Source organism: Lissotriton vulgaris, chromosome 9 (genome assembly GCF_964263255.1).
Source record: "Lissotriton vulgaris chromosome 9, aLisVul1.2, whole genome shotgun sequence".
Lineage (NCBI taxonomy): Eukaryota > Metazoa > Chordata > Amphibia > Caudata > Salamandridae > Lissotriton > Lissotriton vulgaris.
This window is the reverse complement of record NC_141697.1, coordinates 569,853,623-569,873,552: the sequence shown is the minus strand read 5'-3', so window position 1 is coordinate 569,873,552 and position 19,930 is coordinate 569,853,623. Positions and strand designations below refer to the sequence as shown.

The 19,930-nt window shown below is 50.0% G+C and overlaps 1 protein-coding gene across 1 annotated transcript in view; it reads right to left on the bottom strand.

Annotated features, from left to right (window-relative positions):
- NXF1 (nuclear RNA export factor 1) overlaps window positions 1–19,930 on the bottom strand; it is a 466,191-nt gene that overhangs the window by 284,962 nt on the left and 161,299 nt on the right. The window contains exons 6-7 of the mRNA XM_086938121.1: window positions 2,134–2,223; window positions 1,897–1,966 (exon numbers count right to left, since the gene is read on the bottom strand). Coding sequence (XP_086794247.1) covers window positions 1,897–1,966; window positions 2,134–2,223 — 160 coding nt within the window. The remainder of the gene's footprint in view (window positions 1–1,896; window positions 1,967–2,133; window positions 2,224–19,930) is intronic.

Below are 19,930 nucleotides of genomic sequence, written 5' to 3'. Positions count from 1 at the left end.
AGACTCTTCCAGGACAACGTGCAATCATCCGGACCCAACACTAGGCGGCGATCTATGCACAGATATGAATTCAGCAGCCCACATGCCTCGAACACGTGATGTCGCCCGGCACCCCGGCGCAAAGGGATGCTGTGTCAAAAAAGTTTCTGGATACAGTCTCATGCCTGGTGATAATTCTACGTGAAGAAATATGCTGCTAGTAGTCTATCAGATAACAGTTGTTTATGGGTCCTGGAAGAACTCGGATCTATGGTAGTTATAGGGTAGTAATAACAGTTGTTCGTTACACATAACACAGATGTGGCCTAAAGAAGTATGAGTTTTAAGTCTATGTGTATAGGAACTACAAAGTTGTTTTAATATAAACCTTATCCTTACTCTAATCACAAGTTTTTAAATTATTTTTCATACCAGATGTCAAGCTGTAAAAACCTGAAGCTTACCTCTATCATAAAGCGACAATCAGATTTAAGATGCATCCTATGGCGCACTAGAAATTTACATTATAGAGGTGAGAGTTCAGATTATCATCTGACTTAGCCGTTTTTAGTCTCTCAGGACTAAACTCCATTAATTAGCTTTCTAGCATCGGTCTTTTTTTGCAATTATAGATCTAATATTCTCTGTCTTTCTCTATACGCTATTCTAAATTGGTTTTCATATTCATCAAATGAGTAATTACATCCCTATAGAACTTTTATGCTGTCACTTTCACCACGATTAAGGGTGAAATTTGGATTTTATTCAGCGTCTCTAATGGAGGAGTTAATCACGCCAGTTTTTTATATAACTTAATCACTTAAATTAACCATGTATTAGTCAAAAGAAGGGATAACACGTGCAAACTGTTTTTTGCTAAAGAGTCTTGCAAATAGGTATTTGTTCATCCTGTTTTCATGTAGGTGTTTTTATTAATATGTCTCTATCATGTCAGTCTTCATGTAGTTGTGTTTTTGTTACTCATTTGTGTAGAATCCTTGTTTCATACAAAAAAAATATATTTTGTATAGTTATTAGTCATGTTATTGTATTGTGTCCTATGTGCTTTTTGAAATGTTATTTAGGGAAGTGATTTAATTCACATGTCAATATTTGATGGTAGTGATAACGAAGTTTTTGTATGTCATCAGATCTGTCCCTCAGTCATTTCATGTATTTTATGTTATTTGCTACAGCCCTGACAAAGTTCCACAATTTTATTTTGGGAAGAAACGCGTTGGCTGGTTGTTCTTTGAATGAGCATGAACATTTGAATAAAGAACTTTCTTGAAAAAATTATTATGGACTGAATCTACTTTCTTGGTGCACCTCCTTGCCTTCATCAAAAAAATAGAAATCTGGAGTCAATGGCTCTAAATGGCGGCAAGTGCTAGATGATTTGTGCACAACTATCAAGGACAAAATTGCAGTAATAAAGTGAGGTGAGAACCAACTAGTCGGTCACTCTGTTTAGTTTTGGAGTAAATTGACATCTTCCTCGCCCCCAGCCATAGGATCTTGATGAAACTCAAACTTACACTGAATATCACTTGCTAACTATTTGTCACACTTACGACAGATCTACTAAAAAGCACCAAAATAAGCAAGTGAAAATCGTATTGAACTCATAATTTAACTACGTCCCCCCTCAGTGTATTGATTGGCACTAAACTTGACATACCTATAGAAAACTAATCCTTCATAGCCTCTACCAAATCTTGTGCAAATTCAAAATCATACAATGCCACATTTATTAGCGAATTAACACTTTTTTGACAAACCTCACACCCACTATTCACAGATCAGTTATGAGATCAAGCAATACACCAAGGTGTCAGGTTTCAACACCGTTCCAAAATAAATGTCTCTTCCAAACTTGCTAGAGAAAGGTCACTCTTAACAATCATTTTGAAGTACCTGTATCATTGCAGAGATCCTTCAGATCCAATGCTTGCAATGCTCCATCATACCGTCTACTCATGCAGAGCTGGAAGACAAGAGAATCAACTGAAATAAAGATCCTTACTACTAAAATTCCCCAGAAAACCTAATTAGCAACAATAGGAGTGGCAAAGTACCTTAGTAAGCACTTCATTTGAACATACTTCAAAAAGATACTCCTTTTCAACAAACACACAGGCTGATTTGACTCACCTTTAGGTGCACAATACTTTCTTCGTCCAATTCTTTCAATTTTTTCGGCATACTTTGGGGTGGTTTACTAGGCTCCACTAATATCGCCATCTAAAAGAAAGGAACACACTATTTCAAGTAACTAAAGTCATAATACGGCAGGGTATGTAAAAACATGAATAGAACAAAAATTGCAGTGCTAAGGCAGAACAGCAGTCGCTAAGGAGTGAAAAAGGTGCTAGCCAGGACAGCGTGCGGATGAGCAAAGGAGTTTACTGGAAACAATTTGGAAAGTGTAATAAAAAAGACGAACATTTTAGAGTAGTATGGTGCCATGCTCTTTACTCTGTACTGATTACAAGGACAAATAAGAGAAACTTTGGCTGAAGAGCTGTAGCAATGGTAGGTTATAAACCACAATATGGTAGACATCAGCACTTGATGTAGGATATCAAACTTATGTACATTCATGGACTGGTACGGTAACATTAAGACATTTAAAGAATGTTATTAATTGTTTGAAATACACTGGCATACACGTCATATAGGATAGACCTCCAGAAGCATGAAAATTCAAATGAAACAAGTCCGATATACATCCCAAATTAAATGAAGCAAGACACTTTTTTGAAGCAAACTAATGCTGCTCAGTTACATTTTCAAATACAGGAGCCAAGCAGGATCTACACTTCAGAGGCGGTGATATGAAACAGGTATAACAATGCAAGTACTTTTGGATAGATATGGAACGGTGAATCATGGTGGACTAAATGGAGGACAAGATTGCAAGAGTTTTTTTGTAAAAGTTTATTAAATGTTCAGTTAATTGATTTATACATGGAACGAGTCACGGGTAATGTCCTACTGGAATTTCCGTATGACTATGTGGAATTATTGTGAGAAAGTGCCATCTTTCTTGCATTGGCATGCCCCCACTTTTTGCTGAACTGCTGATGTGCTTTGACTAAGTGTGCCCTGGGCTCCTGCCAACCAGGTGCCCAGGGCCTGTGTTCCTTCCCTAAAACGGTGTTGAAACTAAAACCCAATTGGCATCTCTGGCCACCTGTGAGCCCTTAGTAAATGGTACCCTGGGTACCCAGGGCATGGTGACCAGAGAAGACCCCTAAGGGCTGCAGCACTTATTGTGCCACCCTTGGGGGCCCTGTATCCCTGACACCCACACACTGCCTTTGCAGGCTGAGTGTCTAAGTACAGAATTAAACTGAGTCTACATGGCTCACATCCCTGTGTGCCATGCCCACAAACCCACTGCCCTGGCCTACATCAGTCACCCCTCTAGCTGGGTGCCCTATGCCAGTGGTGTGGGCACAGGTGCATGAGCCCTGTGCCCCTACACTACCCAGGGCCTTTCCTGGGAACTGTAAGTGAAGTGATGCCATTAACCGCGGCAGTTTGGCAGATTAGTGCAGTGGGCGGGCCGCGTCGGCCAACGGAAGTGCGCAGCACTACGAAGGTAGTGGGGGTGACGGTCGTTGGCCGACGCCAGCAGCGAAGGGGTTAAGAGTATATGTGCTGGAAGGTCGTCATTACGAACTCCACAGCACCATGATGGCGTCACTGAAGACTGAGAAGTTTGGTATCAAACTTCTCAGCGACATTAAACCCGCACTGATACCAGTGTGAGATTTAATGTAAAATGAAGCAGAGGGCATCTTAGAGATGCCCCCTGAAACCTAAACCTGCAATCCACATCTGGACTGAGAGGCTGCCTAGGCCGCCACACAGCAGACATGTTGTTAGACCCCTGGGTGGAGAGCCCCCCGCTCTCCTGGGCCTGCAACAATGCACATCCTGGTCGAGGTGCTAGGTCTCCTCCCCCAAGATGGGCAGGGGGAAGCTTCAAAGGCATGCCGCCTCTGTGAGCTTCTCCAAACCATTTGCTGTACCCAGCAACTGGCCCCCCACCAGTCCTGCCCCCACTCTGGCGGGAAAAACTACGTCAGGAAGGGGGGGGGGGGTGCCAGCCTGTGCCAACCCCACCCCTCAGGTGGGGGAGATGAGGTGAAGCACAACCCCGGGCTCTTGCCATCTTGAAGATGGCGAGCCCTGCCCAATCACAGCTAGGCTCCTGCCCCCCTCCCACAGGAGAGGAGCAGGTTAGGGGATGTACCCACCCCAGGGCAGGGGCCTATTGGTCCCTGCCCTTGCCCTACCTGTAACACCCCTAAATTCAGTATTTAGGGGCTCCCTGAACCTTTCTTCTTTTCTTATTGGGATCAGAAGAAGGAAGAAGACCAAGAGGAAGAAAATCCACCGCGCAACTGCTAACAGGACGACAATAACTGACTTGGCCCCAGCCCTACCGGCCTGTCGATCCTGGAACCTGCTTCTGCCTAAATCCCGGTGACTCCTGCGGACAGCAACCTTGGGACACCCAGAGGACCTGCCTGCCTTGACCCTCTTAAAGACTGGGACTCCCATTAGCAGAGGCTCTGCTGCAACAACCCCCCTGGTGCCAGCCAGGAAGCTCCGGACCGGCCCACTCTGCACCCGCCAAGCCCGGCCCATGCCCGAGTGAAGAAACATACCCTATGCACACACTCAGTAAGTACAAGATGGTCACAATGTGGCCTAAAACAAATGTTTAATATAGTGCAGAGAAACAACAGTAATATACAGTAATTGATGTAAATAAATGAACATGTGTTGTAAAAAGGTCTTGGTCTCCTTGTTTTAATAAATCACAGCTTGATAACAACCAGCCGACACGTGTTTCATCGCATCTCGCGAATCTTCAGGGCTCAAATGGTTGTGCTTGGACCAAGAGGTCGCTCTTCCGGTGATACTTCTGACCCGGAAGGGCCCAAGACCAGCAAATTTCAATAATCAAGTGAAGTAAACTAGCTTACAAGCGTAATGCGCTTTTGTGGGTCACCCAGGAGAAGGTATAATGATAAAATAGTGTTGATTCACTCAGTATCTAAGTGTTCTTAAATCGAGGACTGATAGAGGTCGCTCTACGGCCTCGTGTAAGTTTGACGTCTGAAAGACGTCTTGTTTCTTTCGTTTCTCCCGGGTCTCTGTGTTCGAAGTGCGCGAAATGCCCGAGTGATCCAAGACCACGAGGACATCCCCCCGGGGAATGGAACCCGAAGTCCAGTGCTCAAAACCCTCCTCGGCGAACCAGACGACGCCTGCAGACTCAGAACCAGGGGCCACCCCAACCGCGACTAGCTGAGGGTAAGCTTTCCTGACACCCAAAGAAACCCCTGCACCCGGCGTCCTACAGTCCCCTGTGCCTCCCTTTGGGGTACCTCGCTGTGCTCCAAATTCCCAACTTACCTCTTGAAGTGCTGGTCGCCCCTGGAGAGTCTCCGCCCCCGAGCCTGCAGCCTTTGTTCTCTTTTTACCTTTCCCATTGGATAACATTGAGCGCCTGACGGCTCAAAAGCACCCTGCACCCAGCCGCCTGAGTACCGCTGCCTGTGCCACCTTTGCCCTATCCTGCTTCCCCCTTTGCCCTGAGCAAGTGAGCTGGAGCCCAGCTCCCACAGCCACCTGGCCTGCTAGCCAGCAGCCACCAACCGGAGGCCCCCAGTCCCTCATTGGATAACATTGGGCCTCTGGACCCGACCGCCGCTGAGGGTGAACCAACTATACTTACCTGACCCTGGGGGACCCCCTGAGTCTATGCCCAGAACCACAACTTCACCAGTCGAGTACTCACCTGGAAACCGGTAACTCACTTACTTGCCATTGGATAACATTGACTGGTTTGGCTCGAAAAATCTTTTAAGTTTTAAGTTTTGGAAACTGAAAATATTCCTATAAAGTCAACCGAATTCCGAAGTACTCACCTGTGATCAGGAGAGAAGCTAGTACTGTACCTTGTAGCCCAGTACTGAACCGCAAAAGTAATCCTTACCGGGTTTACTAGTAACCTGAATTTGACAGCGTGAATTTTTCTGGATTCACTTTGCTGTACATTATTCCGCGGTCTAGTGGTTGGGTCCGGAATCGTAGTCTTTTCTTTCTTTTTTTTTTTTCGTAGCCCAGGTGGGCGTCTACATCCCACCTTTTGGTGTACTTAATGTGACGTCGGAACGCTTCCTGCGGAAGCTCCCACCTTTGGGCGCCATCTTTGGATTCTTTTTTCCGCCGTTGGGTCTGGATCGTTCCTGAGGGGCTCAAGAGTTTTGGAGGAAAGAAGACGCAGAAAAGTCGAATTTTGCACAGAAAAGACTTGAGAAGACGACGACGAGGAACAACACCATCGAGCCGGGACGACGACGAAGGAGAACTTCGACGTCCAACGGAGAATGCGCAGACATGGGGCCCCCTGAGCGCAAGAACTTGACAAGACCCCTTTTAAATTCTGCCATAACTGCCACCACAAATACGCGCAGAAGGACCAGCACCCGGTTTGTAACCTCTGCCTACCGGTCGACCACGAGAGCAAGGACTGCAACACCTGCTCCGCCTTCACATCGAAGACTCTCCGGGTTAGAGAGCGGCAGAAGAGCCAACTACAACATGCAAGGCAAGGGCCAACCACCGTCCCTTCGAGACCTGGGGCTCTCGAGCGACGAGGAGGACATCGTCGCCGAAGAAGACGACTTCACGGTCGTAGAGACCGATAAGACTTATAAAGAGGTAGAGTTGGCACCCCTAAGCCCCCGACAGACCCTCGAAAGTCTGAGTCATACTCTCGAAAAACAGAGTCTAAGTCCTCGAAGAGAGCACTGGCGCCGAAAATATAGTCGGCCGCAGCTGCATCCAAGGACAAACAGCCCAGCAGATCTTTCGAAAAGGAATCCCAGACGGCTAAGACCGGCGAAAAGCCAAGGTCGTCGAAGCATGTCCCCAAAAAGGAACTTTCGACTTCGAAAGAAAAGGACCTGAAGGTTGCTTCGGCGCCGACTAAGGACCCGAAGCCCATTTCGACGTCGACGTATATGTCGAACAGATCAGCCAAACCGTTCGACGCCGAGCAGGCCGCCGAACTAGAGAGAAAGTAAAGACGGCTCGAGGCCGAAATGAATAACCTCCTGCAAAGAAAGAAGGAGTTCGTCGAAAAGATGAAGAGGTTCGCGATTCCATCGAAGACGGTGATCCTGGAAGTAGAAGAGGAGGAGGACTTCGACGCCGAAGAGCCGCCGAAAAGTCCCGAGACCATCCAGAGAAAGAAACCTTCTACTACGAGGAGGAGGGCAATGACTATCAGCGGACGATCCTCGACTCGGCGTCCTCAGGGACACAGGACCTGGAGTGGCAGGACCTCGACACCGAAAGCCCAGAAGAGGCCGTGGACACGTACCCTTCGAGGCCTTCGTCGCCAGATGACATTGGGTCTACAATATGGTCATCAAGAAAGCGGCAACAGCCTTTGGAGTCAAGCTGGATGAGGAAAAACCGAAAGCAGACTTCCTCTTGGAGACCCTGCTCCCCAAACAAACTAGGAGGCAGTACCTCCCCATGCTTGAGTGTCATGGCCCAGGGGAAGGAGGCGTTCAAGGAACCGGCAACATGCAGGTCAGTTACGCCTAGGACAGAGAAGAAATATAAACACTCCTCTAAGGATCCTCCCTAAATCAGAGGATCAGTTACGGCAGACTCCATTATTGCGGTGACCGCCAGGAAAAGGGCAAATGTGCCAACAGCATCAGGGCCACCACCAGACAGGTGGCAAACCAAAGCCCCCCCTGATACCACTGCCAGTGGTGCGGGTACCCTTTTAAAGGGTAGGTGTGAACATTGTGGGTCCACTTGAACCTCCCACAGCCTCAGGGAACACATTATTTCTAGTAGTAGTGGACCATGCTACTAGGTAACATAAAGCAATTCCCCTTAGGGTTACTACAGCTCTTGCAGGAGCCAAGGCCCTCCTGGATGTCTTCACCAGGGTAGGGTTCCCTAAGGAAGTGGTTTCAGACAGAGGTTCCAACGTCATGTCTGCGTACCTGAAACATGTGGAAGGAGTGTGGTGTGCAGTACAAGTTTACTACCCCATACCACACACTAACAAATGGCCTTGTTCAGAGATTCAACAAGACATTGAAAGGTATGATCATGGGACTCCATGAAAAACTCAAAAGGAGATGGGATGTCCTGTTGCCATGCATGCTTTTCGCTATAAGGAAGTGCCACAGGAAGGAGTGGGGTTTTCACCCTTTGAACTTCTGTTTGGTCATCCAGTAAGGGGACCACTTTGTCTGGTGAAAGAGGGTTGGGAGAGGCCTCTCCAAGAACCCAAGCAAGACGTTGTGGATTTCTGCTCGGCCAAAGGTCCAGAATAGCTGAGTACATGGACAAGGCATCCAAGAATCTTGAGGCCAGCCAGGAGCTGCAGAAGCATTGGTATGACCAAAAAGTTGCCATTGTTGAATTTCAACCTGGACAGCAGGTGTGGGTTTTGGAGCCAGGGGCACCAAGGGCTCTCCAAGACAGATGGAGTGGCCCTTACCCTATCCTGGAGAAAAAGAGTGAGGTCACTTACTTAGTGGACCTATGCACCAGCAGGACACCCAAAAGGGATTTCAATGTGAACCGCCTTAAGAATGACAGGGCTTACCTCACCATGCTGATGGTGACTGATGAGGAACAGGAAGCAGAGAGTGAACCTCTCCCTGATCTCTCTTCCAGCCCAAAAGATGGGTCAGTGGATGGAGTGGTCTTTTCAGACAACAGCAGACTGACTGCAAGCAAGTCTTGCAACAGTTTGCTAGCATCTTTTCCTTGACCCCTGGTCTGACCAGCTGGTGTACCCATGATGTGGACACTGGTGACAGTAACCCTGTCAAAAACAAAATCTATCGACAATCAGACCAAGTCAAGGACAGCATCAAAGCTGAAGTCAGCACGATGCTGGAGCTAGGGGTGATTGAACCTCCCGAGAGCCCCTGGGCTAGCCCAGTGGTTCTGGTCCCCAAACCTCATCAACAGGGTGGAAAGAGAGAGATGAGGTTCTGTGTGGACTATAGAGGGCTCAACTCTGTCACCAAGACAGATGCTCACCCCATTCCAAGAGCAGATGAGTTGATAGACAAGCTAGGGGCAGCCAAATTCCTCAATACCTTTGACTTAACTACAGGGTACTGGCAGATTGGCATGGCCCCAGGAACTAAAGAGAAAACATCATTCTCCACCCCTGATGGGCACTATCAGTTTACTGTAATGCCTTTTGGGTTAAAGAATGTCCCTGCCACCTTCCAGAGGTTGGTGAACCAAGTCCTGAATGGATTGGAGTCCTTTAGTGCAGCTTATCATGATGATATTGCTGTCTTTAGCTCCACCTGGCAGGATCACCTGATCCATCTTGTGAAGGTTCTACAAGCCCGGCAATCTGCAGGACTGACTATCAAGGCATCCAAATACCAGATAGGGCAGGGCACTGTGGTGTACTTGGGCCGCCTTGTTGGAGGAGGCCAGGTCCAACCCTTACAGCCCAAGATCCAGAGTATCCTGGACTCGGCAGCTCCAACCACCCAGACCCAAGTCAGGGCATTCCTTGGCTTGATTGGATCCTCAGGAAGTTTGTGAAGGGCAATGGGTCTATTATGACTCCCCTCACAGAACTCACATTAAATAAAGTGCCCAAGAAAGTAAACTGGACTGTTAGCTGCCAAAAGGTCTTTGACACCCTGAAAGAAGCAATGGGCTCAGCACCCATTCTGAAAGCACCAGACTACTCCAAGCAGTTCATAGTGCAGAATGATGCCTCAGAGCTGGGGATAGGAGCGGTCCTCTCCCAGATCAATGAGGAAGGCCAAGACCAACCTGTTGCTTTTATTAGCAGGAGGCTACTCCCCACAGAGCAGCATTGGAGTGCCATTGAGAGGGAGGCCTTTGCTGTGGTTTGGTCCCTGAAGAGGTTTAGGCCCTAATTGTTTGGAACTCACTTCCTGGTTCAAACTGACCACAGATCTCTCAGATGGCTAATGCGAGTATAGGGGAAAATCCCAAACTATTGAGATGGTCCATCTCCCTACGGGGTATGGACTTTGAAGAGGAACACCGACCAGGGACTGCCCATGCCAATGCAGATGGACTTTCCAGGTTCTTCCACTTAGACAATGAAGACTCCCTACGGCATGTTAGTCTCTAACCTTTCGTTTGGGGAGGGGTTGTGTGAGAAAGTGCCATCTTTCATGCATTGGTATGCCCCCACTTTTTTCTGAACTGCTGATGTGCTTTGATTGAGTGTGCCCTGGGTTCCTGCCAACCAGGTACCCAGGGCCTGTTTTCCTTCCCTAAAACTGTGTTGAAACTAAAACCCAATTGGCATCTCTGGCCACCTGTCAGCCCCTAGTAAATGGTATCCTAGGTACCCAGGGCATGGTGACCAGGGAAGACCCCTGAGGACTGCAGCACTTATTTTGCCACCCTCAGGGGCCCTGTACCCTGACACCCATACACTGCCATTGCAGGCTGAGTGTCTAAGTACAGAACTAAACAGTCGACATGGCACACATCCCAGTGTGCCATGCCCACAGAACCCACTGCCTTGGCATGCTTCAGTCACCCCTCTAGCTGGGTGCCCTATGCCAAAGGTGTGGGCACAGGTGCATGGGTCCTGTGCCCCTACAGTACCCAGGGCCATTCCTGGGCACTGTAAATGCAGAGATGCCATTAAATGACTATGGTGCTGGGAGGTTGTCATTACGAACTTCACAGCACCATAATGGCTACACTGAAGACTGACAAGTTTGGTACCAAACTTCTCAGCACATTAAATCCGCACTGATGCCAGTGTGGGATTTAATGTAAAATGCACCAGAGGGAATCTTAGAGATGCCCCCTAAAAACCTAACCTACAATCCACGTCTGGGCTGAGTGGCTGCAGATTCTGCCACACAGCAGACATGCTGCTGGACCCCTGGGTGGAGAGCCCCCGCTCTCCTGGGCCTGCAACAATGCTCAGCTGACCCTCCCTCCCGGCTACCTTCTTATGTCGCCCCCGTTCACGCGCAGCGGGCACGCCGACTGTGCGCCAAAGGCAAGCCCGTCTGCGCCTGGACCGCGCCCAGCGCCAGAACCCCTGGTCCCCGCAGATGCCAGCCCACCCCGCCAGACGTACGACGCCGCCACACTCAACGCACTCAACATCGACTGGATCCATGGATGCTACCGAGCCACCCCGCGACGCACCCACGGACCCTTCCTCTGCCGATCCTGCAACTTTTCCTGCATCCGGACCTGCACCGCACCCGCCAAGCCGAGCACCAGCAGCAACTACCTGAAGTGCATCCTGCTCAACACCCGCTCCGTCCACAGACACGCCGTGGAACTCTGGAACCTGCTCGACACCACATCTCCAGACATCGCCTTCCTCACGGAAACATGGATGAACGCCTCCTCAGCGCCCGCCATCGCCATCCCGGACGGATACAAGATCACCCGGAGGGACCGCGTCAACTAGACAGGAGGAGGCATCGCCATCGTCCACAAGAACACCATCCGCATCACGACCAACTCCGACGACACCCTCACAGCCGCCGAACATCTCCACTTCCAGATACACACCGACCCCAAGACCACACCCACTTCCAGATACATACCGACCCCAAGACCACACTCAGAGGCACCCTCATCTACAGACCCCCAGGACCTCGCACACAATTCAGCGAAGACATCGCAGACTTCAACAGCCCGCACGCCCTCTCCTCCGCTGACTACATCCTCCTAGGAGACCTCAACTTCCACCTAGAGAACAACAAGGACAGCAACACCACCACCCTGCAGGACAACCTCGCCAACCTCGGACTCAAGCAACTGGTGAACCCTCCCACCCACTACGCCGGACACTCGCTTGACCCAGTCTTTTCCTCCAGCAAGGACGTCTCCTTCAGCCACTCCACTGGACTCCACTGGACAGACCACAGCTGCGTCCACTTCAGCTTCAGAAGGACCACGACCCACCACCACCCGCAACAGGTTCCCCGCAGGAGCTGGAACAATATCACCTCTGACCAGCTCTCCACATCCCTGAACCTGAATCCTCCCGCCAGCTCAACGGACCCCAACCAGGCAGCCAACAACCTCACACAGTGGATCACCAACTGCGCCGACGACCTCGCACCCCTGAAAAACCATCCCAGCAGACCCGGCAGCAAGAAGGCTTCCTGGTTCAACGACGATCTCATGAACTCCATGAAGAACTGCCGCACCCTCGAGAAAGCATGGCGCAAAGACCCGACTACAGACAACATGACTGCCCTCAAGCACGCCACCCGCAAACACCACCAGCTGATCCACGCCACCAAGAAGACAGCATTCAAGGAACGACTAGACTACAACGCACACAACAGCAAAGAACTCTTCAGCATCGTCAAAGAGCTATCGAACCCCAGCGCCAGAACCAACAACATCACCCCCTCGCAAGAACTCTGCGACTCACTCGCCTCGTTCTTCCACAGCAAGATCGCCGACATACACAACAGCTTCGGCATACAGCCCACGCACCCAACCACCGAACAGACGCCCCCCACCACCACCCTCCGCGCCTGGACCCCGGTCAGCACCGAAGACACCATCCACACAATGAGCACCATCCACGCCGGATCACCAACAGACCCATGCCCCCACCACGTCTTCAACAAGGCCGCCCCCGTCATCGCACCCCAACTCCGAGACGTCATCAACTGCTCCTTCAACACCGCCACCTTCCCGGAGAGCTGGAAGCATGCCGAACTCAGCGCCCTCCTGAAGAAACCATCAGCAGACCCCACCGACCTCAAGAACTACCGCCCCATCTCGATCCTCCTGTTTCCTGCTAAAGTCATCGAGAAGACCGTCAACCGACAGCTTGCCGCCTTCCTCAAGACGAACGGATCCCTCGACCCCTCGACCCCTCGCAGTCCGGCTTCCGAGCCAACCACAGCACCGAGACCGCCCTCATCGCAGCCACTGACTACATCCGAGCCCTGCTCGACAACGGGGAAACAGCGGCCCTCATCCTCCTGGACCTCTCCGCAGCGTTCGACACTGTCTGCCACCGCACCCTAGTACAACGCCTCAGCAACATCGGAATCCAAGAGAAGGCACTGGAGTGGATCATCTCGTTCCTTGCCGGAAGAACCCAGAGAGTCCGCCTGCCCCCGTTCAAATCCGAGGCACCGAAGTCATCTGCGGCGTACCACAAGGATCATCACTCAGCCCCACCCTCTTCAACATCTTTTCATTTCAATCTTTATTTCGATCAATTTTAGATCATAAAAGATATACAAAACATATTCATTTAAAACAGCATGAGGGTCCAGACATAATTAAGCAACTTTTCAAATGGTATAAAAACGTATGCTGGATATTACAGTGACATAGAATCAGAACATTTCATTTATGCCGACTCATGTTCAAGTTTTAAAAAACAATTGCGTATATGCCACATCACAGTTAAGAATTTTGCCACCCCGAATACAATAATAGGTGAAAGGTCTGTTTTTAGAATCCTATAAGCTGGGAGGTATCGTGTGAAGCCCATTTTTTTTAAGGAGGGGGACAAGCCAGTATTTCCTGGGTCTTTGATAGGCCTTGCAGAAAAATATAATGTGCAAATCATCTTCCCGTTGGTGCGAGCATGACGGACAATGCTCTCTCGGTGAAGACTGGGCCCAGTGTTTTGTAAAAGCCCTTGTAGGAAGTGTGCCATATCGCCATTGTAAAAAGACCTTCCTGGTAAGGACCGGGGAGATGTCGTCTCGCGCACTCTCAAACAAGTACACTTCCTTAAACTTGAGAAACAGTTCTGTCAAGGACCCCTCCCGTGTTTTTCCCATTGTAGCAGTGTGCCTCATCTCACGAAACTCTCTCACTAGAAGTTTATGTGGGGTCCTAATACATGTGTTAGCTGGGTCTAGCCATAATTCTGGCCTACCTAATTCCTCACATGTTTGTTTGACGTAACTTAACCATTGGATTTGTCTTGATTTAGGTAGACAGAGAATCTCTTGGAGCTCCCTCCTATAGCTCTCAAGTTCTGGTGTGCTCCAGATGCGGCGCCAGAAGATTATTGGTCTTAATCCCAATTCCTCCACAATGGGTCTCAGACCTAAGTCAAGTCTCAGCGGGAGGAGAGGGGTGCTTACGGGTAGGGCCGCCATCTGCCTAATGAAATTGTTTTCAATGGTTTGCAATTTTTTACTAGAACAGTGCCCCCACGATTCGCCTCCATATAAAACCGCCCCTCTGGCCTGCATTTTGTAGATTTCAAGGGCAGCGCTAAAAGGTTTGTAGGTCGATCTACTTATCATCCTGGAAATACCTCCGGATAACTGGACCAATTTCATGTGGGCCTTTGCCCGATGCGTGTCCCACGTAATTTCCTGGATGATAGTTATGCCATCTACATGAGCCCCCTCGCGGCCAGCGCACACCAACACAACCTCAACATCATCTCCTACGCCGACGACACTCAGCTGATCCTCTCCCTCACCAACGACCCAGCCACCGCCAGAACCAACCTTCACGAAGGGATGAAAGAAGTAGCCGAGTGGATGAAGAACAGCCGTTTGAAACTCATCTCAGACAAGACGGAAGTCCTCATCCTGGGACCATCTTCCTCCGCCTGGGACGACTCCTGGTGGCCCCCTGCCCTGGGCAGCGCACCCAAACCAACAGACCACGCACGCAACCTGGGCTTCATCCTGGACTCCTCCTTCTCGATGATCAGACAAGTCAACGCCGTCTCGTCCTCATGCTTCAACATCCTACGCATGCTCCGGAAGATCTTCCGATGGATCCCCACCGAAACCAGGAAGACGGTCACACAGGCACTCGTCACCAGCCGACTGGACTACGGAAACACCCTCTACACCGGAACCACAGCCAAACTACAAAAGACTCCAACGCATCCAGAACGCCTCCGCACGACTCATCCTGGACATTCCCCGTCACAGCCACATCTCCGGACACCTGAGAGACCTGCACTGGCTCCCCGTCAACAAGAGAATCACGTTCCGACTCCTCAACCACGCACACACCTGACCTACTACACTCCCACCGGCCAGCTCCGTTCGACCAGCCACACCCTCACCGCCGTTCCACGCATCCGAAGAGCCACCATGGGAGGAAGATCCTTCTCCTACCTGGCAGCTAAGACATGGAACTCACTCCCCATCCACCTCCGTCAGACCCAAGACCACCTCTCCTTCAGGAAGAAACTCAAGACCTGGCTGTTCGAGCAGTAGCAGACCCCCCTCCCCCAAGCGCCTTGAGACCCTCCGGGTGAGTAGCACGCTATATAAATTTCTTGATTGATTGATTGATTGATCCTGGGCGAGGTGCTAGGTCTCCTCCCCCAGGATGGGCAGGGGGAAGCTTCAAAGGCATGCCGCCTCTGTGAGCTTCTCCAGACCACTTGCTGTACCCAGCAACTGGCCCCCACCAGTCCTGACCCCCACTCTGGCACAAGACTGGCGGGAAAAACTATGTCAGGAAGGGGGGTGTGCCAGCCTGTGCCAACCTCACCCCTCAGGTGGGGGAGACGAGGTGAAGCACGACCCCGGGCTCCCGCCATCTTGAAGATGGGGAGCCCTGCCCAATCCCAGCTAGGCTCCTGCCCCCCCTCCCACAGGAGAGGAGCAGGCTAGGGGGTGTATCCACTCCAGGACAGGGACCTATTGGTCCCTGCCCTTGCCTTACCTCTAACGCCCCTAAATTCTGTATTTAGGATCTCCCTGAACCTTCCTTCCTCAGATCCTGATAAGGAAAGAAGGAAGACTAAGAGGAAGAAGACTCGCTGTGCAGCTGCTAACAGGACGACAACAACTGACTTGGCCCCAGCCCTACCGGCCTGTCGATCCTGGAACCTGCTCCTACCTAAATCCCGGCGACTCCTGCGAACAGCAACCTTGGGACACCCAGAGGACCTGCCTGCCTTGACCATCTTAAAGACTGGGACTCCCATCAGCAGAGGCTCTGCTGCAACAACCCCCCTGGTGCCAGCCAGGAAGCTCCAGACCAGCCCACTCTGCACCCGCCGAGCCCGGCCCATGCCCTAGTGATCCAAGACCACGAGGACGCCCCCCTGGCGACTGGGACCCGAAGTCCAGTGTCCAAAGACCCTCCTCGACGAACCAGACGACGCCTGCAAACTCAGAACGAGGGGCCACCCCAACCGCGACCAGCTGAGGGTAAGCTTTCCCGACACCCAAAAACACCCCGGCGCCCTACAGCCCCCTGTGCCTCCCTTTGGGGTACCTCGCTGTGCTCCAAGATCCCAACTTACCTCTCGAAGTGCTGGTCGCCCCGGGAGAGTCTCAGCCCCCGAGCCTGCAGCCTTTGTTCCCTTTTTACCTTTCCCATTGGATAACATTGAGCGCCCGACGGCTCAAAAGCACCCGGCACCCTGCACCCAGCAGCCCGAGTACCGCTGGCTGTGCCACCTTTGCCCTATCCTGCTTCCAACTTTGCCTTGAGCAAGTGACCTGGAGCCCAGCTCCCACAGCCGCGTGGCCTGCTAGCCAGCCGCCACCAACCGGAGGCCCCCTGTCCCTCATTGGATAACATTGGGCCTAACTACCTCTGCACACGGCCTTCCCTGAGGGTGAACCAACTGTACCTACCTGACCCTGGGGGACCCCTGAGTCTATGCCCAGAACCACATCTTCACCAGTCGAGTACTCACCTGGAAACCGGTAACTCACTAACTTGCCATTGGATAACATTGACTGATTTGACTCGAAAAATCTTCTTAGTGTGTAGTTTTGGAAACTGAAAATATTCATATAAAATCAACCAAATTCCGAAGTACTCACCTGTGATCAGGAGAGAAGCTAGTACTGTACCTTGTAGCCCAGTACTGAACCGCAAAAGTAAACCTTACCGGGTTTACTAGTAACCTGAATTTTCTCCATAGGAATCCATTGTCTGCTTTTCTATGAAATTTCTTCTGTCTACTTTTGAAAACTTGAAATATTCTTTAAAAATCATACGAAATACTGAAACAAAATTACTTACCTGTTTTAAGTTGAGACCCCAGTGCTGGACCCAGGAGCCCAGTACTGGATTACCAAAGTAACGAGATCGTACTTTACCTGCAACCTCAATTTTCTCCCATTGCATAACATTGCCAGATTTCTGTTGAAAAGTTTCTAAGTGTGAACTTTTAAAATAGCTTTATATTGTGAAAAATCACTGCAATAGCTAAAACGTTTTTACTAAACTGTTTTCAGCTCAGACCCCAGGACTGAATCTAGGAGCCAGTCCTGGAACTACCAAAGTAATCCACAAAGTAATCAACTGTGTTTATATAAGAAAATCTATTAAGCTCAATGCTAAATTCTGTGTAGAATGGTGGTGCCTACTGCAACCCCTGTACCTATTGTGTTTACAAAGTTTATTGCCTTTCGGCAAAGTACTCATCTGAGACCTCTCATATTGAGAACAGTATATTTTGATACCTGTTGGTTCTAGAAATAAAACAACTATATCTTTGATATAAAAACAATTGGCCTGGAGTTCAGTCTTTGAGGGTGTGAAACCTTTTGCTGACTCAGTGTGTACAACAAATGCTTTACACTGTCCTCTGGTACTGCCTTACTGCTCGACTAAGCTAACACTTTAGAGAGTAAGGTCACACCTGGCTTTAACCTCGGTTATACCTCTGGGGTTTGTGGACTCTATACACACTGTACCTTATTCTGGTCCAGTATATATAGAGCCACTTTCTCACAGTGATTGAGCATTTCCCCCACACACCACAGAACAATGACAAATTCTTATTGACTAAGGAACAGCGTTTGATTTACCGCCTGTTCACTCACCTCAATGGGTTAAACGACTATCCCATGGCATAGTCTAAGCTGCTGATAAGCGAGGCACGACCCTATACCCCTTTTTCATCACTAGCTCCATCCCCCCCGTTATGGCACCCACACCAGGCCAGTGCCTTACTGATGACCCCCAGTAACACCTGTTACCCTAATGGGCCTCCCCACTAACCATTGCACATGTGGTCTATCTACACCGTAATGGGCGTACACTCAACTTCGCACATCAACCTTGTTGTCTTTTAATACACTAGCTTCGCTCTTAAAGACACTAGCGACACTGTTCATTGATGTAAATATACCCATCACGTGCGACCAACACTGATTACATGCCTCTGGCTGAGTACGCTTTTTTTCGCGCCACTTTGGACATTTTTGAATAAATCCTCTACCAGGCTTTACATACGGCGGCCCGAGCCCAGGCTCCGTAACCGGCAGCCTTTTGTTAGCTAGTTACCTTGCTGACCAGCACACGAGTCATCCACACGCTGCTCGGCTAGCACACCCACGCCCCGTCATCCTAGGAGGCGGGGCGCCTAGAGCCAGCCCGTTGTCTCTCTCATTTCTCCCCAGAAGCTACTCACGCAACACGCAAATTTTAAACTCCAGATCCCTTCTGCACAAAAACTTTTGGGAAGATTATGTTCCGTGTATTTTATTGTGATGAAAATCCAAGAACAGAAGTGAAATATTAACATCTTTTGTGCACAAATTGGTCCATGCGGCTGACCAAAGCATATGCGGCTGGCAGGACGGTAGCACCGGAATCAGCTGTGCACATTTAGGGACATGCGGCGGGTAACTGAAAAGGGATGTGGCTGGCGGGATAGCAACAGAGCCCGTGTATATGCTGCTAATATAATAAAGATGATACTAAGGCAGTAGAGGGGTAAGTAAGCCTGTAAAAACACTGGGGGAAAGATGGGGAATGGCATGGTAACCTGAATGCAGGGGTGTGAGCCGTGTGAAGGGGGTCTGCGGTGAGCACGAGTACCGGAGAAGCAGAAATGGGGCAGGAGATGCTGCGGGTAAGGGTGTGCACAAGAGTGAACTGTGCACAAATTGGTCCATGCGGCTGATTGAAGCATATGTGGCTGGCAGGACGGTAGCGCCGGAATCAGCTGTGCACATTTAGGGACATGCGGCGGGTAACTGAAAAGGGATGCGGCTGGCGGGATAGTAACGTCGGAAGCAACAGAGCCCGTGTATATGCTGCTAATATACTAAAGATGATACTAAGGCATTAGAGGGGGAAGTAAGCCTGTGCCGGCCGCTGGGAGACTAATACGGGATAGTAACATCGGAAGCAACAGAGCCCGTGTATATGCTGCTAATATAATGAAGATGATACTAAGGCAGTAGAGGGGAAAGTAAGCCTGTGCCAGCCGCTGGGAGACTAATAAGACAAGCTCTTGGCTGTGCGGAGGGAGGAGAAATGCGAGACGGGGCCGTGAAAAGTGTGAAGCAGGGGGCGGGGGAGCGGATCCCTTTGAAGTGAAGCTAAGCTCTCGGATGCAGGAGGCTCGGCCAAGCGCGTGCACGAGCACATGCACATGACGAAATCAGCGATGGTTTCAGAGCTTGGTTGAGCCTCTATACTCTCGTCCCTATTCTCGCTTGCGCGATTAATAGGGCGAGACCTAAAAAGGGTAAACACTACCCCTTTACATACATCATATTACATACACCATTGCAACTAGATTGTTGACCTATCTGTTGATTTGTGTTTTGCCCCTGAGACTGTTGCAGCATCTGTTGCTTTTGGACGAAGCTGCCTCTTCCTATGGTCTTCCTGTTAGAGAAACCTCCTCTTTAGAAAGATCCTTTTTGTTGCAGGGCCCCCATTGTCCTTGATGTTTCATGGTCCTTTTTAATCTGTTGAAGGGATTCATCCACTTCTTTCCCAAACAGATCTTGTCTGTCAAGGGACCTGTTGATAATTGATATCTGGCTTCTAGTTTGAATCCACAAATCCTGAGCCAGGCATGTCTTCAGAGTACGGTTCTCGTGCACATTTGCCTGCTTGCAGTATCTGCGGCATCTAGAGCAGATTTTAGGCAGGTATTAGCCACATTTTTCCCTCTTGGCAA